Source organism: Aegilops tauschii, chromosome 6, assembly GCF_002575655.3.
Source record: "Aegilops tauschii subsp. strangulata cultivar AL8/78 chromosome 6, Aet v6.0, whole genome shotgun sequence".
Classification (NCBI taxonomy): domain Eukaryota; kingdom Viridiplantae; phylum Streptophyta; class Magnoliopsida; order Poales; family Poaceae; genus Aegilops; species Aegilops tauschii.
This window is the reverse complement of record NC_053040.3, coordinates 2,232,320-2,247,077: the sequence shown is the minus strand read 5'-3', so window position 1 is coordinate 2,247,077 and position 14,758 is coordinate 2,232,320. Positions and strand designations below refer to the sequence as shown.

Below are 14,758 nucleotides of genomic sequence, written 5' to 3'. Positions count from 1 at the left end.
ATTCCTGAAGACATAACCCTTGCAAATTCAAAAATCATCCAATGGTTACCAACTCTTTGAGAAAGCAGCATGCACTAGATTCAACAATTAAACACAAGCAATAAAGTTCAATGGTATCATTAAACATATTTCATTTATGTACAGATTTGATTTAAGGCTGGTCTACCTGAAACAAACAAAATCGGATAAATGTATTATCGTCGTGTCTATGCGCGCACAGCCTCGCCAACGACCATTGCCCGAATCCCCTGCCATGGTGCAGAGCAACCATCTACCGTGTACTACTCTCCCTCCCTCCGCTTTCGAGCAGAGGGTTAGCGCCATTGCCCAGGCAACATCACTGCCAAAGTCCCACATTGGCTGCTGCCGCGAGCGGGTCGGAAAGGGCGGAGTTTGTAGGCGATTGCTCGGTGATTTCCTTTTTTGTATCATGGGGATGCTTGGTGATTTCCTGGCATTTTTTATTCAGCGCTTCAGGCGCCCGTTACAACAAGTTTTGCAAACAGGCGGACACTCTCCTCTGCGCTGGGCCGCCCATCTTCCCCCCTTTATTTCCCCCCTTTTTAAGGCCCCAAAAAAAAGTATGCTAGTAGGTCTCAAACCGGCTATCTCCTGGTCCTTTGTTAGCTGCGCTAACCACCCCACCATCCTCACCTGATGTGCTCAATTACACCGTTTTCTATTCGTATTCTTTTTCATTTTTTATTGGAAAGGTTCTATTCGATTTTTTTTCTTTTTTCATTTTGCTAATTGAAATGAACATTTCGAAGTTGATTATTTTCAAAATCAGTAAAAAATTACAAAATTGATGATCTTTTTCAAAATTGATAAAAAAATCAAATCAATGAACCTTTTCCAATATCAATGAATTTTTTCCAAATTTGATAATTTATAAAAAATCAAACAAATAGTTTTCAAATTCGATGAATTTTTTCAAATCGATAAATTTTTTCGAAGTCATGAACATTTTTCAAAATTTGTGAACATTTTTTAATTCACAATTTTTTTTGCTCAGTTTTTCTCCCAAATGGGATTGAGCATGCCAGGAAAACCAGAGCAAATTCAGGATCTACATGGACCGGCCCAGTACCGTCGGCGCGTGGGCACCAGGGAGGTTCCCTGGTGCCCAAAGCGCCTAATAGGGGCTCCCTGATTTCCTTGGCGGCGGCACTCCATGAATTTGTTTTTTATATTAGGTAAGGGATTTTAATTTTCATGCCCTTGGTTCTTTAGTTGTGCTTGCAGATATGATGCAATTGTTTCAGTAATTACTGGATTGAGCACCTGTTTTGGTGTGGGATTTAATAACTACGGGATTGGTTTGGTAAGCACAACCAAGGAACCAGGGGCACAAAAATAGAAATCCTTTAGATAATGGCATCCTTGGACGGTTTGGGCCTTTGGCTCTGGGCCATTTCCGTTCACTTGCGAGCTGAATTATATAAAAGAGGGTTGAGAATCATTCACGTACCCGTTCTGCCTCGGTGGCGCATGAGGGTTCATGATGGCCAGTCCTACTGCCGGATAGGTCCCTGAATAACGACCCTTTTTTGTTGGATCACTAAATAGCGACCTATCACGTACCCCCTCGCGCGCTTGGTGCTCTATATGGGCCGGCCCAATTTGGGTTTCATCCTCACCGGTTTTGGACAAGAGTGTATCGTAGGCTCATAGCTCTGAAGAATGAACCAACATGATCAGCAATTATAAACTACTACTCCCTCCGTTCCTAAATACTTGTCTTTTTAGGCATTTCAACAAGTGACTACATACGGAGTAAAATGAGTGAATCTACACTCTAAAATATGTCTACATACATCCGTATGTGATAGTCATTTAAAATGCCTAGAAAGACAAGTATTTAAAAACGGAGGGAGTATTTTGGTAACGTATAACATACATAGCACAAATAATGGGTCATTTTAATCGCAGGTACTGTGCTAGCAGTGACCACTGCTAAAACACTTGCGAAGACAACACCTTTTGACTCGATGGAGGGCTATCGACAGCAAAATTTCCATACGAAACTTAGCTCTAGCATACTCTCTCTCTCTCTCTCTCTCTCTCTCTCTCTCTCTCTCTCTATATATATATATATATATATATATATATATATATATATATATATATATATATATATATATATATATATATATATATATGTGTGTGTGTGCGCGCGTGTAAAATGTTTAGATGTCTATTTAGAAATAAATCCCACCTCCCTCTTTTCAATTCCATTGGTTTTCCTTCTTATTTCTTATATTTATATAGCATTGTTTTTATAATATGTGATACACATTTTACAGAAACATGACAATTATTTTTCAACTATGCAATTAATATTTTTTGAATACATAATGAAAAATTTGGATGCATGAATGTGAGCATATTTCCCCCATGACGTCCTCTACTTGTTGTTGCAAATTTTACGTGGCTGCTACGGGCTTAGCAAGAACCGTTCTTACCTACGCATCAAAACCACAACGATAGTTTGTCAAGTTGATGCTGTTTTAACTTTCGCAAGGACCGGGCGTAGCCACACTCGGTTCAACTAAAGTTGGAGAAACTGACACCCGCCAGCCACCTGTGTGCAAAGCAAGTCCGTAGAACCAGTCTCGCCTAAGCGTACGCGTAATGTCTGTCCGGGCCGCTTCATCCAACAATACCGCCGAACCAAAGTATGACATGCTGCTAAGCAGTATGATTTATATCGCCCACAACTCACTTGTGTTCTACTCGTGCATATAACATCAATGCATAAAACCAGGCTCGGATGCCACTGTTGGGGAACGTAGTAATTTCAAAAAAATTCCTACGCACACGCAAGATCATGTTGATGCATAGCTACGAGAGGGGAGAGTGTTGTCCATGTACCCTCATAGACCGAAAGCGGAAGCGTTAGCACAACGCGGTTGATGTAGTCGTACGTCTTCACGATCCGACCGATCAAGTACCGAACGCACGGCACCTCCGAGTTCAGCACACGTTCAGCCCGATGACGTCCCTCGAACTCCGATCCAGCCGAGTGTTGAGGGAGAGTTTCGTCAGCACGACGGCGTGGTGACGATGATGATGTTCTACCGACGCAGGGCTTCGCCTAAGCACCGCTATAGTATTATCGAGGTGGACTATGGTGGAGGGGGGCACCGCACACGGCTAAAAGATCAAACGATCAATTGTTGTGTCTTTGGTGTGCCCCCGTATATAGAGGAGCAAGGGGGGAGGTGCGGCCGGCCAGGGAGAGGCGCGCCAGGAGGGGTCCTACTCCCACCGGGAGTAGGACTCCCTCCCTTCCTTGTTGGAATAGGAGAAGGGGGGGAAAGAGGTGGAGGAGGAGAAGGAAAGGGGGGGGCGCCGCCCCCCTCTCCTTGTCCTATTCGGACTGGGGGGAGGGGCGCGCGGCCCTGCCCTGGCCGCCTCTCCTCTTCTCCACTAAGGCCCACTATGGCCCATTAACCCCCGGGGGGGTTCCGGTAACCCCTTCGGTACTCCGGTAAAATCCCGATTTCACCCGGAACACTTCCGATATCCAAATATAGGCTTCCAATATATCAATCTTCATGTCTCGACCATTTCGAGACTCCTCGTCATGTCCGTGATCACATTCGGGACTCCGAACAACCTTCGGTACATCAAAACATATAAACTCATAATATAACTATCATCGAAACGTTAAGCGTGCGGACCCTACGGGTTCGAGAACTATGTAGACATGACCGAGACACGTCTCCGGTCAATAACCAATAGCGGAACCTGGATGCTCATATTGGCTCCCACATATTCTACAAAGATCTTTATCGGTCAGACCGCATAACAACATACGTTGTTCCCTTTGCCATCGGTATGTTACTTGCCCGAGATTCGATCGTCGGTATCTCAATACCTAGTTCAATCTCGTTACCGGCAAGTCTCTTTACTCGTTTCGTAATACATCATCCCGCAACTAACTCATTAGTTGCAATGCTTGCAAGGCTTAAGTGATGTGCATTACCGAGTGGGCCCAGAGATACCTCTCTGACAATCGGAGTGATAAATCCTAATCTCGAAATACGCCAACCCAACAAGTACCTTCGGAGACACCTGTAGAGCACCTTTATAATCACCCAGTTACGTTGTGACGTTTGGTAGCACACAAAGTGTTCCTCCGATAAACGGGAGTTGCATAATCTCATAGTCATAGAAACATGTATAAGTCATGAAGAAAGCAATAGCAACACACTAAACGATCGAGTGCTAAGCTAACGGAATGGGTCATGTCAATCACATCATTCTCCTAATGATGTGATCCCGTTAATCAAATAACAACTCTTTGTCCACGGTTAGGAAACATAACCATCTTTGATTAACGAGCTAGTCAAGTAGAGGCATACTAGTGACACTTTGTTTGTCTATGTATTCACACATGTATTATGTTTCCGGTTAATACAATTCTAGCATGAATAATAAACATTTATCATGATATAAGGAAATAAATAATAACTTTATTATTGCCTCTAGGGCATATTTCCTTAAGTCTCCCACTTGCACTAGAGTCAATAATCTAGTTCACATCACGATGTGATTTAATACCAATAGTTCATATCACCATGTGATTAACACCCATAGTTCACATCGTCATGTGACCAACACCCAAAGGGTTTACTAGAGTCAATAATCCAATTCACATCGCTATGTGATTAACACCCAAAGAGTACTAAGGTGTGATCATGTTTTGCTTGTGAGAGAAGTTTAGTCAACGGGTCTGCCACATTCAGATCCGTATGTATTTTGCAAATTTCTATGTCAACAATGCTCTGCACGGAGCTACTCTAGCTAATTGCTCCCACTTTCAATATGTATCCAGATTGAGACTTAGAGTCATCTGGATCAGTGTCAAAATTTGCATCGACATAACCCTTTACGACGAACCTTTTTGTCACCTCCATAACCGAGAAACATATCCTTATTCCACTAAGGATAATTTTGACCGCTGTCCAGTGATCTACTCCTAGATTACTATTGTACTCCCTTGCCAAAATCAGTGTAGGGTATACAATAGATCTGGTACACAGCATGACATACTTTATAGAACCTATGGCCAAGGCATAGGGAATTACTTTCATTCTCTTTCTATCTTCTGCCGTGGTTGGGTTTTGAGTCTTACTCAATTTCACACCTTGTAACACAGGCAAGAACTCTTTCTTTGACTGTTCCATTTTGAACTACTTTAAAATCTTGTCAAGGTATGTACTCATTGAAAAAATTTGTCAAGCGTCTTGATCTATCTCTATAGATCTTGATGCTCAATATGTAAGCAGCTTCACCGAGGTCTTTCTTTGAAAAACTCCTTTCAAACACTCCTTTATGCTTTGCAGAATAATTCTACATTATTTCCGATCAACAATATGTCATACACATATACTTATCAGAAATGTTGTAGTGCTCCCACTCACTTTCTTGTAAATACAGGCTTCACCGCAAGTCTGTATAAAACTATATCCTTTGATCAACTTATCAAAGCATATATTTCAACTCCGAGATGCTTCCACCAGTCCATAGATGGATCGCTGGAGCTTGCATATTTTGTTAGCACCTTTAGGATTGGCAAAACCTTCTGGTTGCATCATATACAACTCTTCTTTAATAAATCCATTAAGGAATGCAGTTTTGTTCATCCATTTGCCAGATTTCATAAAATGCGGCAATTGCTAACATGATTCGGACAGACTTAAGCATAGATACGAGTGAGAAACTCTCATCGTAGTCAACACCTTGAACTTCTCGAAAACCTTTTGCAACAATTCTAGCTTTGTAGATAGTAACACTACTATCAGCGTCCGTCTTCCTCTTGAAGATCCATTTAATCTCAATGGCTTGCCGATCATTGGGCAAGTCAATCAAAGTCCATACTTTGTTCTCATACATGGATCTCATCTTAGATTTCATGGCCTCAAGCCATTTCGCGGAATCTGGGCTCATCATCGCTTCCTCATAGTTCGTAGGTTCGTCATGGTCAAGTAACATGACCTCCAGAACAGGATTACCGTACCACTCTGGTGTGGATCTCACTCTGGTTTACCTACGAGGTTCGGTAGTAATTTGATCTGAAGTTACATGATCATCATCATTAGCTTCCTCACTAATTGGTGTAGTAGTCACAGGAACAGATTTCTGTGATGAAATACTTTCCAATAAGGGAGCAGGTACAGTTACCTCATCAAGTTCTACTTTCCTCCCACTCACTTCTTTCGAGAGAAACTCCTTCTCTAGAAAGGATCCATTTTCAGCAACGAATATCTTGCCTTCGGATCTGTGATAGAAGGTGTACCCAACATTTTCTTTTGGGTATCCTATGAAGACGCATTTCTCCGATTTGGGTTTGAGCTTATCAGGTTGAAACTTTTTCACATAAGCATTGCAACCTCAAACTTTAAGAAACGACAGCTTAGGTTTCTTGCCAAACCATAGTTCATACGGTGTCGTCTCAACGGATTTAGATGGTGCCCTATTTAACGTGAACGTAGCTGTCTCTAATGCATAACCCTAAAACGATAGTGGTAGATCGGTAAGAGACATCATAGATCGCACCATATCTAATAAAGTACGGTTACGACGTTCGGACACACCATTACACTATGGTGTTTCAGGTGGCGTGAGTAGTGAAACTATTTCACATTGTTTTAACTGAAGGCCAAACTCGTAACTCAAATATTTTACCTCTGCGATCATATCATAGAAACTTTTATTTTTGTTACGATGATTCTCCACTTTACTCTGAAATTCTTTGAACTTTTCAAATGTTTCAGACTTGTGTTTCATCAAGTAGATATACCCATATCTGCTCAAATCATCTGTGAATGTCAGAAAATAATGATACCCGCCGCAAGCCTTAATATTCATCGGACCACATACATCAGTATGTATGATTTTCAACAAATCTGTTGCTTGCTCCATTGTTCCGGAGAATGGCGTTTTAGTCATCTTGCCCAAGAGGCATGGTTCGCAAGCATCAAGTGATTCATAGCCAAGTGATTCCAAAATCCCATCAGCATGGAGTTTCTTCATGCGCTTTACACCAATATGACCTAAACGGCAGTGCCACAAATAAGTTGCACTATCATTATTAACTTTGCATCTTTTGGCTTCATTATTATGAATATGTGTATCACTACGATCGAGATCCAACAAACCATTTTATTGGGTGTATGACCACAGAAGGTTTTATTCATGTAAACAGAACAACAATTATTCTCTAATTTAAATGAATAACCGTATTGCAACAAACATGATCAAATCATATTCATGCTCAACGCAAACACCAAATAACACTTATTTAGTTTCAACACTAATCCCGAAAGTATAGGGAGTGTGCGGTGATGATCATATCAATCTTGGAACTACTTCCAACACACATCGTCACCTTGCCTTTTACTAGTTTCTGTTTATTCTGCAACTCCCGTTTCGAGTTACTACTCTTAGCAACTGAACCAGTATCAAATGTCGAGGGGTTGCTATAAACACTAGTAAAGTACACATCAATAACATGTATATCCAATATACCTTTGTTCACTTTGCCATCCTTCTTATCCGCCAAATACTTGGGGTAGTTCCGCTTCCAGTGACCAGTCCCTTTGCAGTAGAAGCACTTAGTCTTAGGCTTAGGACCAGACTTGGGCTTCTTCACTTGAGCAGCAACTTGCTTGCCGTTCTTCTTGAAGTTCCCCTTCTTCCCTTTGCCCTTTTCTTGAAACTAGTGGTCTCGTCAACCATCAACACTTGATGTTTTTCTTGATTTCTACCTTCGTCGATTTCAGCATTACGAAGAGCTTGGGAATTGTTTCTGTTATCCCTTGCATATTATAGTTCATCATGAAGTTCTACTAACTTGATGATGGTGACTAGAGAATTCTGTCAATCACTATCTTATCTGGAACTCCCACTTGATTCAAGCGATTGTAGTACCCGGACAATCTGAGCACATGCTCACTGCTTGAGCTATTCTCCTCCATCTTTTAGCTGTAGAACTTGTTGGAGATTTCATATCTCTCAACTCGGGTATTTGCTTGAAATATTAACTTCAACTTCTGGAACATCTCATATGGTCCATGACGTTCAAAACGTCTTTGAAGTCCCGATTCTAAGCCGTTAAACATCGTGCACTAAACTATCAAGTAGTCATCATATTGAGCTAGCCAAACGTTCATAACGTCTGCATCTGCTCCTGCAATAGGTCTGTCACCTAGCGGTGCAGCAAGGACATAATTCTTCTGTGCAACAATGAGGATAAACCTCAGATCACGGACCCAGTCCGCATCATTGCTACTATCATCTTTCAACTTAGTTTTCTCTAGGAACATATATAAAACATAGGGAAGCAACAACGCGAGCTATTGATCTACAACATAGATATGCTAATACTACCAGGACTAAGTTCATGATAAATTAAAGTTTAATTAATCATATTACTTAAGAACTCCCACTTAGATAGACATCCCTCTAATCTTCTAAGTGATCACGTGATCCATATCAACTAAACCATGTCCGATCATCACGTGAGATGGAGTAGTTTCAATGGTGAACATCACTATGTTGATCATATCTACTATATGATTCACGCTCGACCTTTCGGTCTCAGTGTTCCGAGGCCATATCTGTTATATGCTAGGCTCGTCAAGTTTAACCTGAGTATTCCGCGTGTGCAACTGTTTTGCACCCGTTGTATTTGAACGTAGAGCCTATCACACCCGATCATCATGTGGTGTCTCAGCACGAAGAACTTTCGCAACGGTGCATACTCAGGGAGAACACTTATACTTTGATAATTTAGTGAGAGATCATCTTGTAATGCTACCGTCAATCAAAGCAAGATAAGATGCATAAAACATAAACATCACATGCAATCAATATAAGTGATATGATATGGCCATCATCATCTTGTGCTTGTGATCTCCATCTCCGAAGCACCGTCATGATCACCATCGTTACCGGCACGATACCTTGATCTTCATCGTAGCATCATTGTCGTCTCGCCAATCTTATGCTTCTACGACTATCGCTACCGCTTAGTGATTAGTAAAGCATTACAGGGCAATTGCATTGCATACGATAAAGCGACAACCATATGGTTCCTGCCAGTTGCCGATAACTCGGTTACAAAACATGATCATCTCATACAATAAAAATTAGCATCATGTCTTGACCATATCACATCACAACATGCCTTGCAAAAACAAGTTAGACGTCCTCTACTTTGTTGTTGCAAATTTTACGTGGCTGCTACGGGCTTAGCAAGAACCGTTCTTATCTACGCATCAAAACCACAACGATAGTTTGTCAAGTTGGTGCTGTTTTAACCTTCGCAAAGACCGGGCGTAGCCACACTCGGTTCAACTAAAGTTGGAGAAACTGACACCTGCCAGCCACCTATGTGCAAAGCACGTCGGTAGAACCAGTCTCGCATAAGCGGACGCGTAATGTCGGTCCGGGCCGCTTCATCCAACAATACCGCCGAACCAAAGTATGACATGCTGGTAAGCAGTATGATTTATATCGCCCATAACTCACTTGTGTTCTACTCGTGCATATAACATCAACGCATAAAACCAGGCTCGGATGCCACTGTTGGGGAACGTAGTAATTTCAAAAAAATTCCTACGCACACGCAAGATCATGGTGATCATAGCAACGAGAGGGGAGACTGTTGTCCACGTCCCCTCGTAGACCGAAAGCGGAAGCGTTAGCACAACGTGGTTGATGTAGTCGTACGTATTCACGATCCGACCGATCAAGTACCGAACGCACGGCACCTCCGAGTTCAGCACACGTTCAGCCCGATGACGTCCCTCGAACTCCGATCCAGCCAAGTGTTGAGGGAGAGTTTCGTCAGCACGACGGCGTGGTGACGATGATGATGTTCTACCGACGCAGGGCTTCGCCTAAGCACCGCTACAATATTATCGAGGTGGACTATGGTGGAGGGGGCACCGCACACGGCTAAAAGATCAAACGATCAATTGTTGTGTCTTTGGGGTGCCCCCTGCCCCCGTATATAAACGAGCAAGGGGGGAGGTGGGGCCGGCCAGGGAGGAGGCGCGCCAGGAGGAGTCCTACTCCCACCGGGAGTAGAACTCCCTCCCTTCCTTGTTGGAATAGGAGAAGGGGGGGAAAGAGGTGGAGGAGGAGAAGGAAAGGGGGGGCGCCGCCCCCCTCTCCTTGTCCTATTCGGACTAGGGGGGAGGGGCGCGCGGCCCTGCCCTGGCCGCCTCTCCTCTTCTCCACTAAGGCCCACTATGGCCCATTAACCCCCCCCCCCCCCGGGGGGGGGGTGTTCCGGTAACCCCTTCGGTACTCCGGTAAAATCCCGATTTCACCCGGAACACTTCCGATATCCAAATATAGGCTTCCAATATATCAATCTTCATGTCTCGACCATTTCGAGACTCCTCGTCATGTCCGTGATCACATTCGGACTCCGAACAACCTTCGGTATATCAAAACATATAAACTCATAATATAACTATCATCGAAACGTTAAGCGTGCGGACCCTACGGGTTCGAGAACTATGTAGACATGACCGAGACACGTCTCCGGTCAATAACCAATAGCGGAACCTGGATGCTCATATTGGCTCCCACATATTCTACGAAGATCTTTATCAGTCAGACCGCATAACAACATACGTTGTTCCCTTTGCCATCGGTATGTTACTTGCCCGAGATTCGATCGTCGGTATCTCAATACCTAGTTCAATCTCGTTACCGGCAAGTCTCTTTACTCGTTCCGTAATACATCATCCCGCAACTAACTCATTAGTTGCAATGCTTGCAAGGCTTAAGTGATGTGCATTACCGAGTGGGCCCAGAGATACCTCTCTGACAATCGGAGTGACAAATCCTAATTTCGAAATACGCCAACCCAACAAGTACCTTCGGAGACACCTGTAGAGCACCTTTATAATCACCCAGTTACGTTGTGACGTTTGGTAGCAGACAAAGTGTTCCTCCGGTAAACGGGAGTTGCATAATCTCATAGTCATAGAAACATGTATAAGCCATGAAGAAAGCAATAGCAACATACTAAACGATCGAGTGCTAAGCTAACGGAATGGGTCAAGTCAATCACATCATTCTCCTAATGATGTGATCCCGTTAATCAAATAACAACTCTTTGTCCATGGTTAGGAAACATAACCATCTTTGATTAATGAGCTAGTCAAGTAGAGGCATACTAGTGACACTCTGTTTGTCTATGTATTCACACATGTATTATGTTTCCGGTTAATACAATTCTAGCATGCATAATAAACATTTATCATGATATAAGGAAATAAATAATAACTTTATTATTGTCTCTAGGGCATATTTCCTTCATACGCAAATAGGAAACTCTAGAATATGTAAAATATTTATGTGGGGCTAGTTACCGAACAATTAGCATTATGCTTCTTTACCCTTTTTTTCATCTTAAATGTGTCTCACATATTATAAAGGATTCAATATTTTTTTTGTACATGTACTTACTCAATATTTGATAATGGAATACAAATAAAGAATAGCATTGTGTAGAACATATAGGGTGTTCATCAGGATAGAAAATCAATCTAGCTAAACGAGCGACCTTGATTTTGCGAGATTTTCCATTCCTGGAGGCGACGTCTCAAGGTGGAGGAAATATCGTGAGGAATATAATTCTTGATCAGTTCTTCATAGCCGGTAACAAAAAGCAGTTAAATCATTCAGAGCATCTGGTAAAATGAAAGTAGGGGGCTCAGAGTTGGTCTTGTACCGCTTAAAAGCATGCCTGCGCAAGCTCTCACGTCAGCATGAACAACTGAGGAAAGCTGCTGTTTTAGGCCCATCTAATAACTCAGCCGAGACCAAAACAATGCAATTTGACAAGGATCCTAAGCCCAATCAACGCGAGACTCTTTAGTTCTCCCAGATGAGATTAAATCATTCCTGCTAAAGAAGATAGGATTAAATGTTTTGAGCTGTTATGGTCAAAAGTCTGACGGTTGATACTTGATACGTTCCCAGATGAGATCAAACGAAGCAAATAGAGAACTGGCTAGTAAGTTCAAAACTGAAAATTCATAATAACATCCCTTCTTTATCATAACAACTGAGACAGAAGTGCTAAAGTTGTGACTTGTGTTGGATTAGCGATGAAAATTCATAAGTATTGACTGGATGTGCCAATACAACACAGATGACTAAATTGGAAAATAGCCTACAATTAGCTGAAGCTTATTACGTGAGTCCGAATCAGAGTTTTTAAGTTGACAATCAAAAGGAATTTGAGTTTCAAACTGTATCCAGCAAACAGGTGGAAATCCCATACTGTTTATAAGTTATAGCATGGCTGAAGAGAAGGAACTCATTCAGGAGCATTGCACGCATAGAAGGAGAATTTTCAACCACAGTAAAGCAGCAGAGTGTCATGCAATAAAACAAAGATGACCAGATTGGTCAATAGCCTATAAGTAACTAAAATTCATTCCACACAAACGAACCGTGTCAGAGAAGAAGAATAGTGAACCAGAGCAAGACAGCAGAGCACTTTGGGCAAAATAGCCTACAATTAGGTAAAACCCATCCACACGAATGAACCATATCATTGCGAGCCAGTATCAGACTTGTTTAAGTTGACTGTTGATTCTGCCATCACTACCACTACAAAAGAACCTTGAGTTTCATGCTGTATCCAACAAACAGGTGAAAATGTCATAACCAGGTGAATGCAAGAGATATTTATCAGTTGTAGCATGGCTTCAAAACAGGGAATTCATTCAGGAATCAGTATGAACTGCAAGCAGAGAAAGAAGAATTTCCATCCACATCAAAAACAGCAGTGTGTCCATCAGTGAACACTCTTAAGAATGAACGAACGAACAGGGTCAGCTATTATCAGCTTCTATTTCAGTTTCTGAATCCAGCAGTTTATTGTATAACATACATAGTACAAAGAATGGGACGAATTATTAACACCTACAAGTTACCGACGCGGGGACATTTCGGTGTGCATCTTCCACTCCCAGGCACCGTCCGTTGCGATGTTGTCCATTATGGTAGCCTCATTACTGTCGCCAGCAGCGAAATATCGGCAAACCACAACGAAGACAACAAATTCTGAATTGATTGTGGAGGGCTATCGACGCACTGTGATCTTGCTCATATGCACTGCAACCAATTACCTAGGCAGGCTAGTGAACCTGAAACATCGTCGCGACAACATGGAAGAGCAGCATTTGGTTAACTTGATTGAAGAGGGACTTTACACCAGGACACATTGTGGTTGTGCTTGCAGCAGGAGAAACATTTCTCTGTCATGAAACAGCTAATGTTGTTGCTGCTGATGTCTGTGACTGCGAGCAGTAAAGAGGTTGAGACGCCTCCTGCCTTGGGTCTTGCTCCTGGTGGTGGAAGGGGTGCGGTGGAAGCGCAGCATCCCGGCGTCGGGGCTCCGGCGGGGCGACGGGCAGTGGACGCTGCTGCTGCGGCCGAGCCAGTAGAACCTCCTGAGCAGGGAGTCGCGGCGGCCGGCGCTATGTACATGCGCGTGCAGCGAGTCGGCCGGCGACACCTCCGAGTCGACGCCGCCGGCGGACGACGACACGGAGTGGCTGCCCCCGTTGACCCGGGCCGCGGCGCCGCCCTGCGCCCGGGACCTCCCCGCGGCGTCCGCGTCCGTCTCCCGCCATGAGTGGGACGAGAGGGATCTGCTGAGGAAGCCCGCCACCGGGTTCGCCGCCCGGCGGGTGCGGTCCCACCACGGCCTGAGCGGGGCCTTGGAGGTGGAGCCGGAGTGGAGCACGAGCGCGGAGGCGGAAGCAGGGGCGGTGGTGCTGGGCGCAGCGGCGGCGGCGGAGGTTGAGGCGGAGGCGGAGGCGGAGTCGTTGGCGTCCCAGGACTGGCGCGAGGGGAGCCAGGAGGCGGGGTCGTGGCCGTGCTCGCAGCAGACGATCCACTCGCAGGACTGCCGGAGGGAGCGCTTCCGCTGCAGCGGCGGGTCGGCCCGGGGCTCGGGATCTTGCTCCCCGGGCCCGTGCGGCGCGGGCCGGTCCTGCTGGTCGTGGAGCTGGAAGAGGCGGAGCAGCGTCGTCCTGCCCCCGCCTTCCTCCGCCACCTCCACCGGTCGAGGAGGAGGAGGAGGGGGGAGGGGGGACGGGGAGGGGGCCGGGGGCGTGGCCGGGAGCGCGGCGGCGGAGAGGCGCTCGAGGAGGCAGGCGGAGCAGAAGCCCGTGAAGGGCGGCTGCGACGGGTGCCTGGCGCACCTGGACAGGTCGGGATTCATCGCCCGCCGGCCACCGCCACCGCCGCCGCCGCCCGGGAGCCAATTCCACGGCAGGGAAAGGGGATCGATTTGGTTTGACCGGAAAAAAGGCTAGGGCTTTGACCAGCCCGCCGCTCCGCTCCGCTCCTAAGCTCACTCTCACTCTCACTCTCAGTGGGTATGGTGGGGAATCCAATTGGAGAGAGAGCCGTTGTGTGGTTGGCTCCTTTTGTCTCGCTCGCTGCCATGTGGGCCCTGCCTCCCAGCGCAACGGCTCTCTCATCTCATCCATCCTCCCCAAACTGATTTATTAGAGGCAAAAGAGGTTACTGCCTCGTTGTAATGGAGAATAGACCCAGAGGGCATTAGTTTACTACTAGTATCTCTCACGAAATCAGGCAAATGACGTGGTAAACAAATTAAAATTGGGCAGTGATTAAATTGCAATATTCATGATTATGACCATTCATGGTACAATCTCATATAGGCATTACGTCTGTGATAAGT

General features: G+C 44.6%; 1 protein-coding gene across 1 annotated transcript; it reads right to left on the bottom strand.

Annotated features, from left to right (window-relative positions):
• Positions 1-12,858: 12,858 nt before the first annotated feature.
• LOC109780637 (uncharacterized) lies at positions 12,859-14,460 on the bottom strand. The gene has a single exon (XM_020339215.3). It carries the CDS (start codon positions 14,270-14,272, stop codon positions 13,316-13,318), a length of 957 nt encoding a protein of 318 aa, XP_020194804.1. The 5' UTR covers positions 14,273-14,460; the 3' UTR covers positions 12,859-13,315.
• Positions 14,461-14,758: the final 298 nt, after the last annotated feature.